We start from the raw sequence: 16,729 nt of genomic DNA on the forward strand, positions 1-16,729 counted from the left end.
AACCTCCCTCCCTCCCTCCCTCTCTTGCCTCTCAATTCTTCCTGTGCCCCAGAAGGACTCGTTTGCTCATCAGTGACCTTGATTGGATCTATCACAGAAGGCTATAAAGCAGCTTACCCCCCACCTGATACCCCTGCAGATGCTTTGGAGGGGGACCAGGTGGTGTGGGAAGGCTGATATAATACGTAGGGCGCCTTCTCCCATTTTGATGGTAGCCATGTATTCACTGTTGTCTGTTTTCTCTTCCTCTTGGCAGATCTCGGGCAGTCCATTTTTTACACAACCACGTGCTTGCTCCCGTTTCTCAATGACGACATCTTGAGCACTTTGCCGTATACCATGATCTCCACCTTAGCCACGTTCCCGCCCTTCCTGCACAAAGACATCGTCGAGTATCTCAGCACCTCGTTCTTGCCCATGGCTATATGTAAGTGAATTCTGAAAGAAAAGGGTGGTGGAAAAACGTTGGCGTTCCCCGTAGCAACGTGAGTGTACTGTATAGGATTGGCCAGCCTGTAGAAACAACCCCAAGGCGTCTCCTTGTCCTACATAAAAATATTGAGTATAGATTTTATAGTCACGGTGCTCCCAGTGGAATTCAATGTTGTGCTATTACAAATGTTTTGTATCAGCCTGACAGATGGAACAATCCCTCTTCCCTTTCTCTCGCATCCTCTTTTAGGGGTTCTCCTGATTCCCCCACAAGCCAATTTTAGGTGGTTTATGGTGTGTTTGAGGGAACAGAAGCCCTTATGCAGGGCTTTCACTGACAGGCTTTGTTAGGTGAGTGGTGGAACTTGCAATTTTGCAAATAAAGTGGCATTCTGCGCCAAAGCCTGTGGGAAGATGGCTTTGGGAAATTGAAAAATACTACTGTACAAGGAGAAGGGGGCGACAGAGGACGAGATGGTTGGACAGTGTTCTCGAAGCCACCAACACAAGTCTGACCAAACTGCGGGAGGCAGTGGAAGACAGGAGTGCCTGGTGTGCTCTGGTCCATGGTGTCACGAATAATAATAATAATAATAATAATAATAATAATAATAATAATAATAATAATTTATTATTTATACCCTGCCCATCTGGCTGGGTTTCCCCAGCCACTCTGGGCGGTTTCCAAGAGAAGAATAAAATAACCGATTAAAGATTAAAAGCCTCCCTGAACAGGGCTGCCTTCAGATGTCTTCTAAAAATCTGGTAGCTGTTTTTCTCTTTGACATCTGATGGGAGGGCGTTCCACCACTACCGAGAAGGCCCGATGAAGAGTCGGACATGACTAAACAACTAAACAACAACAACATTGTACCAAAGCCTGTCAAGAGCTCCTTACTGACTTGAATGTTATGGGCCTTCCTATGGATATGTCACTGATTCAGGAGCTTCATCGGTGCAAAACACCTCTCATGCCAAGGTTTCCTTTATTTATTTATCTATCTTAAAAATATCCATACACTACCTCTTAGATGACAGTTTGCAAGTTAAAATGATAAAAGCAGACAGAGTAAAATCAGAGTAATATAAATAAAATACGAATGGTAACCCCAAGGGCACCATAAATTGATCCAGAAAGGGTGATTTTCCTAACAAGTGCCAAAATATCATCTTGGAACATGTCAGAGTTCTGAGGGGGCTATCACAGAGAAGGCCCTACCCCTGGTTGTCATACCCAGGACACATGGTGGTTCATAAAATACAATGGTTTGTGTCTGAAGTTAGTCATACTCAGTGTAAACCCATTGAAATTTCACATACAACCCAGTATTTTTAAGACTCAGAACAGTGTTGATTTGCTGTTAATGTGTAGAAAAGGTAACTCTGGAAAGGCATTAGAATTCACTTTCTGTTTACTACATCAGTATTCTGAGGAAATTCTGTTTGTGGAACTGCACCCTAAAGAAAATCTTAGGGGTGTGTGTGTGCGACCTGAAAACAGACATTTTTCTGTTGTTGCCCCTGTATTACAGAATACTCTTCCCTGTGCCATACACGAAGCAGCAACTACTCCCTGACCCATGAGACTGGACCGTGTTTTATGTGCTTAAATCCCCCGAATTTTTGTTTCATTTGCTTTTATATGCTATTGTATGTTTTCATAATGCTGTCTTATTGGTTTTAGGATGTATTTTTGTTTCAATAACTTTTAAAATATTGTATACAACATTGCATTGAGAATAGAATATTAAGTAGTTTATAAATGCTTTTCAATCTGCCAGTGAATCATTGTGCTAAGAATAGGAAAATACCCCTATTCTTCTGCCCTCTCTTGGCTCCATGTCTACATTTTCCTCTTACTTATGGAATAGTTCGCCAAAAAACAATAGTCAGCATTAACTTGTGCATGTTAAGATGATGGGAAGAGGTATTTTATTTTTCTTCTCTGTCCACTATGCATCTACCTTTGTATTATGTTTGGTGGATTAAAACAACTCTATTTACCCTGGCCATTGAACCTGGGACTTGTGTTTTCAGGACCCACCCTATTCCCAGGACTGTAATTTGTATAATAATAATAATAATAATAATAATAATAATAATAATATGCATCTTGATTGATATTTATCTTTGAATACAATATCTGTTTTATTTCTTTTCTCTTAGTTCTGCTTTTCATGTCTTTATGTGTTTTGTATTTTTAATAATATACCATTGGAGCATGCCTATTTCAGAATTTCACAGTGCCATCGTATTCAAGTCTACTCAGAAGTAAAAACAAACAACCAGAACTTCCAGAAAAGCAAAGTATAGGTGTCACAGTGGCCGGAGTGGGCTACTTCAGAGTAACGACGCTACGCAGCTCTGCATTTTATTCTTTTATTGGTGCTGCGTATTTACAGTGCTGAAGTCATTGCTATTTACACGGAGTGATGTGGTCAGTCGGTTCCAGAACCTCCGAATGGCTTTTGGCGCGTCTTTCTCCAACACAAAAGCTTTGGCAGACCCATCCTCTTTCCCCTCCTCTTTCTGCGTAATTCCGGAGTTGGGGGGATGGGTCTCCCCCCCTTATTCGCCCCTTCCTGTCCCACCTGGGACCCTGGCTCCTCTACCTTGCCTGAGCCTCGGACACGACTTCCTGCTTCCCCATTGGAATCGGAACTCTCTCTGCTTTCCCCTGTGCTCGGGGATGGGCTTGAACTCAGGAGGGGAGGGACTTCGCGATATCCCCTGTCCCTCACATCCACCCCCCTCCCAAGCTCTCCTTCACCCCTCCCCAGGTCCCCCACAGGTGTCGGTGACGACTGGAAGCCTAAGAACTCAGTGCCTTCCGAGCCCGTTGGTGTGAACACCTCCCCCCAGTCCTGCGAGCCCCCCCCTTCCGCCTGGGAGGACGGGAATCCCAAAAAGTCTGTGGCGTCAGAGCTGGTAGGGGTAAAAATGTTCTGCCAATCTGCTCCTTCCTCTGACTGGGTGGATCTCGGTGACACCCATACCTCATCCTCTGGTTCCTCAAACTCCGCTTCCCAGCGCCATGGTGAACTGCTCTCCCGTGTTTCCTCCCCCTCCCCCTCCCTTTCCATGCGCCAGGGCTTGGGTCTATGGGGAAAGAGGGCGTGAAATTCTTCTACCAGGAATTCCTCCTGTATCTGAGTGGCTGGGACCCATTCATTCTGGGACGGTGGAGCATCCTCCCATGCCATGAGGTACTCCAGGCCCCCCACCCCCCTCCTTGAGTCCAGGATGGCCGTGGCCTCATTGAGTTGCTCCCTGCCTTCTCTCTCCCCCCCTCCCTCAGGGGTTTGTTCGCTGCCTCGGAGCCTGCTGCTTTCCCTGTACGGCGACAGCAGCGATCTATGAAACACTGGGTGCACCCTCATGTCCTCTGGCAGTGCCAACCTGTATGCCACCGGGTTGACCTGTTGCGTGACCGTGAAGGGGCCCAACCTTCTGGGCGCCAGCTTTTTGCACCTCCCTCTGATGGGAAGGCCCTCCGAGGACAACCAAACTTTGTCCCCCACCCTAATGACCTCCCCCAGTCGCCTGTGGCGATCTGCCCCCTTCTTGTACGCTTCCTTGGCTCTCTCCAAGTGTTCTCTGAGCTGCTGGTGCACCGTCTCCAGTTCCTCTGCCCAATCCTCAGCCTGTGGGCCCTCCTCCTCCTCCTCCCCCTCCCTCTCTGGGAAAGATCTGAGGTCGCGCCCGTAATTGGCCTTAAAGGGCGACACCCCTGTGGAGACGTGCACCGCATTGTTGTAGGCAAATTCTGCCAGTGGCAGGCGATCCACCCAGTCCGTTTGCCGCTGGCTGACGTAGCATCTCAGGTACTGCTGCAGAATGGCGTTGACCCTCTCCGCCTGTCCATTGGTCTGCGGGTGTCTAGCCGTCGACAAGCTGACCTCCACCTGCAGGAGGTTCATGAGCCGCCGCCAGAATCTGGAAACAAATTGGCGGCCACGATCCGAAATAACCCTTAAAGGTAATCCATGCAGTCTGAATACGTGATCCACAAACAGTTTGGCTGTCTCTTCTGCAGAGACCGCCCTGGCACACGGTATGAAGTGGCACATTTTGGACATGAGGTCCACCACCACCAACACTGCGGTCTTGCCCCTGGAAGAAGGCAGATCTGTGATGAAGTCCATGGACACCACTTCCCACGGCCTGTGTGGCGTGGCTAAGGGCTCCAGCAATCCCGGTGGCGCTGCTCTGACCACCTTTGCCCGCTGGCAGGTGTCACAGCCCCATACATAGTCTCGAACATCTTCCCGCACCCCTGGCCACCAGAAGTGTCTCATGACTAGGTGAGCGGTTTTGTCCCTCCCAAAATGACCCGCCGTTGGGTTGTCGTGCATCTGCTTGAGGACCGTACGTCTAAGCTGGGTGGTGGGCAGGTACAGTGCCCCCTTGTAGAAAAGCAGCCCCCTTCGTTCTGCAAAGTCTTTTGCCTGCTCCCCCCCCTCTCAGTTCTCTGAAGATGCGGTTGGCAAATTCATCCGCTGCCGTCAGTGCTGTGAGTTCCGCCTCGCTCACCACTGCTGCTCCGCAGGACCATGCTGACGGGGGGAAAATGTGCCTGGGTGCCGGTGGCGCCTCCTCCTCCATGTACTCTGGCTTGCGGGAGAGGGCATCCGCCCTGACATTCTGCTCTCCCGGGATGTAGTGTATGGAGAAGTTGAAGTTCGAGAAGAACTCTGCCCACCGTATCTGCCGCTGGTTGAGCACCCTGGCAGTTCTCCAGAACTCCAGGTTCTTGTGGTCTGTGCACACCTGGATGGGGTGCTTGGCGCCCACCAGGAAGTGTCTCCAGTGCTGGAACGCAGCGTGGATCGCAAGAAGTTCCCGATCAAACACCGTGTAGTTTCGCTCTGGCTGGGTCAACTTCCTGGAGAAGAAGGCACAGGGTCTCCACTCTCTGTTGGCGTCCAGTTGCAACAAAATGGCGCCCACAGCTTTATCAGAAGCATCTGTCTCCACGCGTAGGGGCGCGTCCTGAACCACGTGGAACAGGTTCTGGTCTGAGGCGAACACCCTCTTGAGGCTTTCGAACGCTGCTTGCGCCTCTGGTGTCCACCTGAACTTCTGCTTGCCTCTCAGGCAGTCAGTGATGGGAGCCGTAACGCGAGAGAAGTTCTTGATTGAACTTCCTGTAGAAGTTGGCGAAGCCTAGTAGGCGTTGGGCATCTTTGCGCGTCCTGGGGCTGTGCCAGTCCAGGATGGCCTGCACCTTGTCCTTGTCCATCGCCAGCCCCTTGTCTGACAGCTTGTAGCCCAGGAAGTCCACCTCCTTGGTGTGAAACTTGCACTTCTCCAGCTTCACATACAGGTGGTTCTCCTTCAGGCGCTGCAACACCTCCCTGACATCTTTCACATGCTGCACTGGGTCATCGGAATAGATAAGGATGTCATCCAGGAAGACCAAGCATTTCCTGAAGAGGAGGGACCCCAGGACGTGGTGCATGAAGGCCTGGAAGCATGCTGAGCCCCCTTGCAACCCGAAGGGCATCACCAGATATTCAAAAGAGCCCAGAGGCGTGAACATCGTGGTTTTCCATTCATCGCCTTCCCGGATCCTGATCAAGTTGTACGCCCCCCTCAGGTCTAGCTTGGTGAAAATCTTGCCCCTGCGTGCCGCTGTCAGGAGATCATCCACTCTGGGCATGGGGAAAGCCACTGGCTCTGTCACTGAATTCAGCCGTCTAAAATCCACCACAAGACGGCGCTGTTGCGTGTCTTTCTTGTCCACCCAGAAGACTGGGCTGCCCCCTGCTGCCTTGCTTTCTCTGATGAACCCCCGCTTGAGGTTCTTGTCGATGAAAGCGCGCAGATCCTCCAGTTCCTGGTCTGACATGGCGTACAGCTTGGCTGGGGGTATAGTTGCCCCTGGCACCAGGTTGATCTGGCAGTCAAAAGGCCTGTGTGGGGGTAGGTGGTCGGACTCCGCTTCGCTGAAGACCTCCTGCAGGTCCCAGTACGGCTTGGGTATCGCCTCACCCCCTTTGACGTGCATGGTGGCCACCGTGGCTATCGGAGGCCCCTCCCCTGGTTGGTGCTGCATGCAATGTTCCAGGCAAAAGTCCGATCCAAAAGTGATGCACCTCTGGTGCCAACTGATGGAGGGGTCGTGGCGCGCCAGCCAGCTCATGCCCAAAACGATGGGGGGGTCTGAGATGGTGGTGACGTTGAATGCCAGCGTCTCTGAGTGCCTTCCCACCGTCATTTTCATGGGGGGGGGTTTGATGAGTGATGGCCCCTCCCAGCAGCTCTCTGCCGTCAATGGTTGCCACGTGCAGAGGAAAATCCAGCTGCAGAAGCTGGATCTGGTGCTCTTCTGCAAAGTTTCTCGAGAAGAAGTTGGCTGACGCCCCACTGTCAATTAGGGCGAGGACCGTCAGGGGATAGCCATTTGGGAGCGTGAGCGTCACTTCTAGAACCACTCCTGCTCTGGGAGGGGTGGGCTGGCTCTGCTCCTCTCTGTGCGGGTGGGTGGGCTGGGGCTGTTGTCTGCTGACTGTGCCTGGCTGCTGCCCCTTGTCTCCTGCAGCCAGGCTTTCCCGTTTCCCTGCTGTGGTGCTGCGTCAGTGGGGGAGGGCACAACCGTTCCCGCCTTTCCTTGCCACTCCCTGCGATGTGGGCAGTCTCTGACGAGATGCTGGGGGGAGTTGCAGAGAAAGCAATTCCCACCCCTTCCCTCCTTGCTTCTTGGCGCCGCTGGGGTTTGAAAAGCCCGCGCGCGCGCGCTATCAATCTGCATGGGTTCCTGGTCCTGGCTGGCCCCAGGCGTGGCTTGAAAGGGTTGTTGGGGGAGTGGCTTCTCCTGCGACCGTGGGAACCAAGCCCGCTTTGCGCGCGTTGCTTGCTTGTCGCTCCACCGGGATTCCTGTCTCACCCCCACCGCCAGAGCCGCTTTGCTCAGCTGATCCATATTACTGGGCTTTGGACCTCTCGAGAGCTCATCCTTCACCTCCTCATGCAACCCCAAGTAGAACGCCGCTTGCATTGGGGGTGACTCCAGTTCCCACCCCAATCTGTGCACCAGCATGGTGAATTTCGCCCAATACGCGCGAACTGTCATATTTCCTTGGCGTAAGTTATGAAGTTCCTCCTTAGTCTGGTCCATATGACTATCGGACGAATACATCGTTTTCAAACCTTCTAGAAATAGTTTGACATTCTTCATGCAAGGATTCTTTGTTGCGATTAACGGTCTTAGCCACTCCCTGGCTGCCCCGGTAAGGTGCTCCACAATAAACGCTACCCTGTGCTCATCATCAGGGAACTCATCGTGGTGCAGCTCAAGAGCATACACAATCTCAGTCTCAAAGCCCTGATATTCCCTCGGGTCTCCATTGAACTTGCTTACTAGGGTCCCGGCTCTCCTTCCTGGCAGCACTTGGACTTGGGGTGCCCCTCCCGCCTTGTTTTTCTCTGCATCCAGCTTGTTTTGGAGGTCTACCGCCACCGCCCTTAATTCCTGCTCTCTTTCCTGTAGCGCTCTCACCTGTTCCGCAAGTTGTAGCCGGTCATCCTGGACCTTCTTAGTCTCTTCTTTAGCTGCCTTCAATTCCCCCTGCGCCTGCAGCGACAGCTGCTGCAGTTCTTGCTGGGCTTGCTCCGCGATCTGCCGCCATCTCTCCGCCTCTGACACGCTCATCCCTGCAACTCCAAAGTAGCCCAAAAAAGGATTCGGAGGTTGCTGTCACAGTGGCCGGAGTGGGCTACTTCAGAGTAACGACGCTACGCAGCTCTGCATTTTATTCTTTTATTGGTGCTGCGTATTTACAGTGCTGAAGTCATTGCTATTTACACGGAGTGATGTGGTCAGTCGGTTCCAGAACCTCCGAATGGCTTTTGGCGCGTCTTTCTCCAACACAAAAGCTTTGGCAGACCCATCCTCTTTCCCCTCCTCTTTCTGCGTAATTCCGGAGTTGGGGATGGGTCTCCCCCCCTTATTCGCCCCTTCCTGTCCCACCTGGGACCCTGGCTCCTCTACCTTGCCTGAGCCTCGGACACGACTTCCTGCTTCCCCATTGGAATCGGAACTCTCTCTGCTTTCCCCTGTGCTCGGGGATGGGCTTGAACTCAGGAGGGGAGGGACTTCGCGATATCCCCTGTCCCTCACAATAGGGTTACAGTCTTAATTTTTACAAGCAGAATACATCACAACCATTTTCTGGGTCAGTTTGAGAGTATGTGTGGAATCTGACTTCTTCAGGAGAAGAATGCTATCTGAGATACAATGCCGTTTTAGCATATATAAAATCATGAGCTGCTCATGATTAGAATAGCTTATTTGCTGAGTCCCCTCCTCCTTTGGTATGTAGAACTGCTTTCTATGGCCACATCACCAAAGCCTCTCCAGCACACAATTCTTGGAAAAGGCAAGTTCCAGTTTATTTTGCATTTTATGGAGATGAGCCCCAGAAGCGAAAGACTGGTGGCTGCTCAATTAATATCCAAATGCTATTGCTTTTTTACAATTAGTGTTTCACATTCCAGAAGCTCTCTTGACTGCACTTGCTCTCCAAGACACCCCTGCACTGAAGATCTTATCTGAAAATATTCAAAAAGGCTGGAAATTTCTGCACTGCAGCTACTTTCTGAAATCATTGATTCCTGAGTCACATTATCTTTAAACCTAAATAAGTTATTGTTATTCCACATTTGAAAATCCATCCTCTTGCTTCCTTTTATCCTGTCTGCTAACGATTCCAGTAGGGATGGGCTTAGATGTAGTGATCTTTTATATCGATCCCAGATCTTTAGCAAAGCTTTTTATTACTCTAAAGTGATTTATGTAGTGGGATGCCCATAATATTTTGCTCCAGTTTTGAAATATCTGAACCTTATTCTAATGTCTGATCTGCTAACCAGTTAATACAATTTGTAATATACAACAAAGTTAAGTTTGGAATCTGAAGCGTCTTTCCTTATCATCATCCTTTATTCTTTTTTGCTTTTAATCTTGCTTTTTTTGGTTATTCCAAATGAATTTCAATGAACGTTGTTGCCAAGTGTTCAGCTGCTGTGGTGATGATGCAGGAAGTTGTACAGCTCATGACAGCTGCAATCCTATATGATAGTCATCTTCAAATATCTCAAGGGCTGTCATTTGGAAGGTGGAGCAAGCTTCTTTTCTTCTGCTCTGGAGGGTAGGACATGAACCAATGGCTTCATGTTACAAGAAAGGAGATTCCAACTAAAGATATGGAAGAACTTTCTGACAGAGCTGTTCGACAGTGAAATGGTCTCCCTCAGGGGGGTTGTGGACACTCCTTTCTTGGAGGTTTCAAAGCAGAGGTTGGATGGCCATTTGTCATGGATGCTTTAGCTGAGATTCCTGCATTGCAGGGAATTGGATGAGATGACCCTTGGGGTCCCTTCCAACTCTATGATTCTGTGATTCCTTTTGTTGGCCCTAAATCCCCCAACGTTCATTTGTAGCAAGTTTCATTTAGGTGGACAGATCTGCATGATTGCTTGTTCTCATGACGTGATAATTGGCTTAGTGTTATGTGCAAACCAGGCAAATGTGAGTCAGGGAGGAGTCTTTGACTATCCAAACTATGCAGAGAACAAGAGCTCTAGAATACTGCAGTAAGATGTATTGGGTAATGCAGTAAAGTGTCAGTTTAACTGAGTAGTTAGAAATTCGACATTTGGATGAATTGCTTAGAATAACAGGCAAATTTGCATTGCTCGCTACTAATACCTTGTTTGTTTTCTTTGAAGTGGGCTCCTCAAGAAGAGAAGGAGTACCTGCTCATGTTAATCTTTCTGCATCTTCAATGCTAATGATCGCAATGCAGTATACATCCAACCCTGGTATGTATTGGTTTTTTCTGACTGTTTGTTCACCTGTCAGTCTTCCTGGACATAAATCACATAATGTTTAAAACATAGAAACGGTGAAAAATGTTTTTTTTTAGCAGAGCTACTGGAAAGCTAACACTACATGAATTGCTTCTCAACCAGTTCTTAATCCTTCTTACTGTGTCCTTCTTTTGCAAAAGAACAGAAAACAGCCCCATGAGAATGTCTGAGTCTAGTGCCGGAAGCAGCTATTTTGGTGATAATTAATTTCATAGTGTTGCAAAAGTACATTTGGATCCCAGTGTTAGAGACTTCGAACCAGTTCTATGAGTTCTATTTTAACACCAGAAAATGAAACAGCATCAGATTTTTTTTGTTTTTAAAAAACTAAACAAAACCCCACAACTGCCTTAGTGATAATTAAGGAACACTGAAGTTCCACATTAAATTTAGAGACAAATGTGTTGATTGCTTCATATCCTGCACCTTGGTAGGTTTCCTAATGAAGCCTCCTTATAGAAGAGCAAATTATGCCTCCTACAGTCTCATAAGTTGATTGCAATTAGAAAGATAGGAACAGCCATGCTGGATCTGGTAAATATATTCAGTTATTCTGTGTGAGGTATATCTGCCACCTTTTTTCCAGACTGTACCAAGCAAAAAACAGCAGGTGAACCTATCTCTCTTGTGGCGTAGATACACTATGCATTCATGCATGGGCTTCACCTGTTGACTTTTTCCTTGTGTCACACCTACTACGGCACTGCTGTTCTTAAAAAGATGACTAGCACCAGATCCTTCAAAAGAAGTTTCAAAATATTTAGAAAATGAGTTGGCCAAGCTCCCTAATACCCCATTCTTAAGGTTTTTGTTTTAAGATGGGTTGGATTCAGACTTAGCTGAACTTGTTGTTGTTGTTTAGTTGTTTAGTCGTGTCCGACTCTTCGTGACCCCATGGACCATAGCACGCCAGGCACTCCTGTCCTCCACTGCCTCCCGCAGTTTGGTCAAACTCATGTTCGTAGCTTCGAGAAGACTGTCCAACCATCTTGTCCTCTGTCGTCCCCTTCTCCTAGTGCCCTCAATCTTTTCCAGCATCCAAGGATTCTTCTCTTCTCATGAGGTGGCCAAAGTATTGGAGCCTCAGCTTCACGATCTGTCCTTCCAGGGAGCACTCAGGGCTGATTTCCTTAAGAATGGATAGGTTTGATCTTCTAGAAGTCCATGGGACTCTCAAGAGTCTCCTCCAGCACCATAATTCAAAAGCATAAATTCTTCGGCGATCAGCCTTCCATACATCACTACTGGGAAAACCATAGCTTTAACTAGCTGAACTTAGGGCACTGTTTTACAACGGTTCCAGTCCTACCTACATGTCTGCATCCAAAGAGGAACACTGGGGGAATTCTCTTTGGCCCCAAAATCCAGGCAGAAAAAATTGTTGGGAAAACTTCAAAAGTCCAGACATTTGGCCGATTTTCCAAATTTCCCCTGGACGCTAAGTCCGTCATCCCGGATGTATGGCAACCCTAATTTATTTAACATCTATATGAAGTCACTGGGAGCAGATATTAGAACTCCACAACATCTGAGTCAGGTGTGGGTGTCCAAGCTCTGGCTGCCAATTTGTTACTGAGCCAAGTTCAAAATGTTCTTGCCAATGTTTAAAGCCCAAAACCACTTGGGGCCAGTGTATTTAAAGGACTGTCTCAACTTTTGTACTTCCATCTGATTTTTATAATCTGCAACTGAGGCACATGTGATGGGTTTGTGATTACATCATGTCTTCATCAATCAGATGAAGTCCATCAGTGTGGCGCTCCTGAGATTATGGGACTCAACAAATCTTCTCTTGAAGGTTACCCATGTTGTATGAACTTAGGTGAACATACTGCTTTCTGTTACCTATTGGTTGTAATTTTGGCTGGGTTATGTGTATCAACTTTAAATTTAGCAGTCTGTACACAGCATAGACATTTTAAGATATTTTAAAATACCTTTTCACTTTATTTTCATTGTATTGTTTTACCACTTCAGAGTTTGCCACCCCAGGCTCCTTCTGGGAGGTCAATAGTGGCATCAAAATAAATAGACAAACAATATATCTTATATGATTGTGATGTATAAAAAATGGAACAAATTATAATAAAGAATGTAAGGTATCATATACATCTTTTACTAAGCTTATGAGTTATAGAATACCTGCGCTGCAGACTTTCTTTCCTTACACATTTCCTCAGTTGTTTTCAAAGCAGTGTTCACATAAAGCAGTCAAGGAAACAGCTACGGTAAAACCCATTTGAGTGGGTCAGCGCTAAGCATGACCAAGTCTGGATCTAACCCAGTATGCTGAGACATGGGATCTAACCCAGTATGCTGAGACATTCACACATGCATTATCCCATGTGGGTTCTGATTCAGGCTGATGAGGACTGTATCATGTGAGCTTGATGAATGTTTAAATTGACTTCCTGAATCCATGTAAGGGATGCTCATTGGAATGTGGTGGGGGCTCTCTTTCAACAGAGGTTTTTAAACAGAAGTTGGATGGCCATTTGTCAGGGATTCTTCAGTTGTGATTCCTGCAGTGCAGGGAATTGGACGATTCCATGGACGATAACCAGACTTAGAAACAGCTATTGCTACCCATTTGCTACGCAGGCTTTGAAGTGGTAGCTATAAATTAAGCCAACTAGCATGCTACAAAGGACTTTAGTTCCTTCCTTCATTTTGTATTTCAAGGAGTCTGCTTTTTTCTTCCAGTGTACCATTGCCAGTTACTGGAATGCCTTATGAAGTACAAACAAGAAGTATGGAAAGTAAGTGTGGGACCAAATATGTTTTACAAATAGAACAGAATGAACAATGCCCTGTTTTAACATTGAAATCCTAGTAAATGACCAAATCAGTTGGAAAAATGTACATGTCCGATCCATTTCCTGAAGGACAGCATTGCAATATGAATTTGTGCATTCCACGCCCCCCCCCCCCGGGCATCCTAGGTGGAATCCTTCTTCATGGTATGTTTTCAGAAGTGACTTAGGCCACTGGGGGAGATAGCACTGGGTGGGGTGGAATTAGCATCAATTCAGTCTTTTTGTTTCTTTAAATCCAATTAGTTCAAAACAACACAAACTCATAGAGGGCTAGAATGTTGCTTTGTTTTGTGGTTTGCAAAATTTAGGAGCCAGCAACATTGTCTAGAGCAGGGTTTCCCAAACTTGGTTCTCCAGCTGTTTTTGGACCACAACTCCCACCATCCCTAGCTAGCAGGACCAGTGGTCAGGGGTGATGGGAACTGTAGTCCCCAAACAGCTGAAGATCCATGTTTGGGAAACCCTGCTCTAGAACCCAGAGTATGGGGTAGGAAGCTTGGCTTTCTGGCCTTTACAGCAACATAGTTGGTCATTGCTGGGTCCAATTTTTGTGGCTTCTGGAGGCCTGGATTCAGAACTGGCCCTACCATTAGGCAGAGTGAGAAAACTGACTCAGGAAGATGATTTTTGGTCTCATGAGAGGGGCAGTAAATTTATTGCTATTTAATTTTGCATTTCTACTGCCAGAGAAGGGGAGGGGAACTTGCAGAATTTTCTTCCTGCAGTGCCTAAATAACTTAGCCAGTCATGGATAACTTGCCTTTTCTTAAAGAGAACGATGCTGGTGATCTAATTCATCACCTTATGCATCTGTTTGTCTGTGTCTGTTTGGTGCTTCATATGCTTTCTGAAGTTCTGTTGTTTTATTTCTCTTTCTGGCTGCATACATTGAAAGCATGTGACCAAAGAAAAATGGGAACTGTAGGTTTTTTTAAAAGGGTGCTGGAAATTGTAGCCTTGTTGGGGGGTAAACTACAGTTTCCAGTTTTAATTGGTATGGGGAGTAATGTGCTTTAAGTGTATGGTGCGTATGAAGCCTGAATTGTTTCATGGGAGCTTGGCTCTGAAAATTGAGTAATAATTAAATGGAATAAATACAATATAGGATGCACCTCTGTTGTCTGTGCAGAGGGGAGTAGGTGCTCTTCTGCCTCAGGCAGCAAAATGCCTTGAGCCAGCCCTGCCTGGATGTTTCCTTTAACTTGGATTGCTCTACTACACCTGATTGGCTTTTTTTCTCGTTTGTTTAGGGAAGTTTTTAATATTTAATGCTGCATTGTTTTAATACTCGATTGGGAGCTGCCCAGAATGGCTGGGGAGACTCAGCCAGTTGGGCGGGGTGCAAATAATAAATTATTATTACTATATTATTATTGTTCAATCTTCAGCAGCCCTGTTTTCAATTAAAAAGTGGCTTGCAATTAGTGATGTTCAGCTCTCATTTAATGTGGATCTACCTAATTCACACAGGAGGAAACAAAATGCAGACCAAATCTCAACTATCCTTTTGAAAGTTTTGACTTCTCTGAATTTTGCGATGCAGTCCCCCACCCTAAATGTATGCAAAACACATATATCAGCAAAAAGGGTGCACATAAATGTGCAAAAATCCATTACATATCAGAAAATGGCTTGCAAAAATGCATATAGTAGGGAAAACAAACACAAAAATATGCATGAATTTTCATGATGGCTAAAAACAAAACAAAAACAAAGCTTTTGAACCTACTTCAGAGCAAGTAGAGAAGGAAATTCTGTGGATGTCAACAGGAAGGGGATTCTTCAGTTTTTAGCCACTGAGCTCAAGTGAGCGGGTATAGGATTGCAGCCAAAATGCAGGCCTTCAAAGGTGCACCAAAATGCACACTGTTTTCTGCATTCTGCCCCTGTGACACCTTCTGAAATTCAACCTACAGCCCTCTTTCTCTTTTAGGACTTGCTCTATGTAATAGCGTATGGTCCTTCTCAAGTAAAACCACCGGCTGTACAAATGCTTTTCCACTACTGGCCCAACTTAAAACCACCTGGGGCAATAAGCGAATACCGAGGACTGCAGTATACAGGTAAGTGATGCGCAGCCCACCTGTATCTTAGAGCTGGATGCTGAAGCCTAACACAGTATTGTCGTGGATGCTAAAGAGATGGATGGTTCCCACCCCCGAATCGACACATTCACTTCTAACTATTGTGCATAATGCAGTGTGTTCACAGAACTTTGTAGTAAATGCTTACATGCAGCAAGGTGTTTCTGGGTCAACGTGTTCCTGATAATTTAAAAAGTAAAGTAGGCGACTGTTTCTTGACTAGAAAAAGAGTTCAACATTGGAAGGAGCACTTCCGTGTTTTTTCAGATATCTCTCAGATATACTTTAGACTTAGGAGGTTCTCTTTCAGTGCAGAGGGCTGGATGAGGTGATCCATTGGGCACCTTTGAATTCTATGATTCTATAATGAAATTGCTGAGTTGCGCAGTAGGTCAGGCATGACACCTGTCAATCTGCCACTGTGTGAATTCCCCCCTTGATACCTTTTCTGTAACTTGTTTGGATTCCAGGAGGGGAAGGGAAATGGCTTTCTTGGGTTCTCTGCACCGCTTCTGCACTCTCTCTTTGTTCTCATGTAGGGGCAGTTCACATGTACTATTCTTTTAAACATTTCTTTAAAAAGGGGAACAGCTCAACTGAAGCATGGAGATTGGGAGGGGAAAGTCTGATAACGGAACTAGCTTTCAGCATGCTAGTATACATGCCAACCACTCAAATTGTGAAGCTGAGAAGGGTTGTGCCATAGCAGATAGACTTATTGTGGGTTCTCATTTTTATACTATGGCCACATTCACAAGTCACGTACAAGCTAGAATGAGCTGCAGGTGAGCTTCAGGCTTGTGTGATCCTCTCCATCACTTTTTGATGGGAGGAGCAGTTCAGAAGCTTCTGCTTCTGCTCTTGTTCAACCACAATGGTCCTGAGCTAGAACTATGGTTAGTTTAAACAAGCCAGCCTCAGAAACCATGGCTTGGAGCTAACTTGCTTTAAACCAGGCCTCCTCAACCTCGGCCTTCCAGATGTTTTGAGACTACAATTCCCATCAACCCTGACCACTGGTCCTGCTAGCTAGGCATCATGGGAGTTGTAGGCCAAAAACATCTGGACGGCCGAGGTTGAGGAAGCCTTCTTTAAACTAACTATAAACCAGTTTGTTTGTCCAGGAATGCAACAAACCATGGTTAAGCAGAAGTGGAAGCAAAAGCTTCCAGGGCCCTTCTAGTGGCTATGCAAGAGGAAGAGAGAGGAGATAGAAGCAGGTGAGCCCAAAGTTCATTGCAATTCATTACTGCACATTATTGTGACTTGTGAACACAGCCAGTTGTGTCTTAACTCTGCAAGGGCCCATTCCTCCATGCAAGCAAGCAAGCAAGCAAGCAAGCAAGCAAGCACACGCTGTAGAAGCCAAATGATGACTATGAATGTGCGAACCAGCTGTAGATATATATTTTACTGTATATGCAGAATTATAAACAAGACTTAGAATAGAGGGAGATGCTCATCGAGTTCAGTGTACTTAATGCCTCTCTAGGTTCCCAGGCAGAATTCTTTCCTGCAGGCACC

The 16,729-nt window shown here is 46.8% G+C and overlaps 1 protein-coding gene across 6 annotated transcripts in view; it reads left to right on the plus strand.

Moving 5' to 3' along the window:
- Positions 1-16,729, plus strand: part of UNC79 (unc-79 subunit of NALCN channel complex) — a 155,601-nt gene that overhangs the window by 37,440 nt on the left and 101,432 nt on the right. For all 6 annotated transcript variants that reach the window (XM_035106977.3, XM_035106932.3, XM_088672873.1 and 3 more), the window contains exons 4-7: positions 257-427; positions 10,165-10,257; positions 13,009-13,064; positions 15,055-15,184. In XM_035106977.3, coding sequence (XP_034962868.2) covers positions 257-427; positions 10,165-10,257; positions 13,009-13,064; positions 15,055-15,184 — 450 coding nt within the window. The remainder of the gene's footprint in view (positions 1-256; positions 428-10,164; positions 10,258-13,008; positions 13,065-15,054; positions 15,185-16,729) is intronic.

Source organism: Zootoca vivipara, chromosome 1 (genome assembly GCF_965207765.1).
Source record: "Zootoca vivipara chromosome 1, rZooViv2.hap1.1, whole genome shotgun sequence".
In the NCBI taxonomy this organism is placed as follows: domain Eukaryota; kingdom Metazoa; phylum Chordata; class Lepidosauria; order Squamata; family Lacertidae; genus Zootoca; species Zootoca vivipara.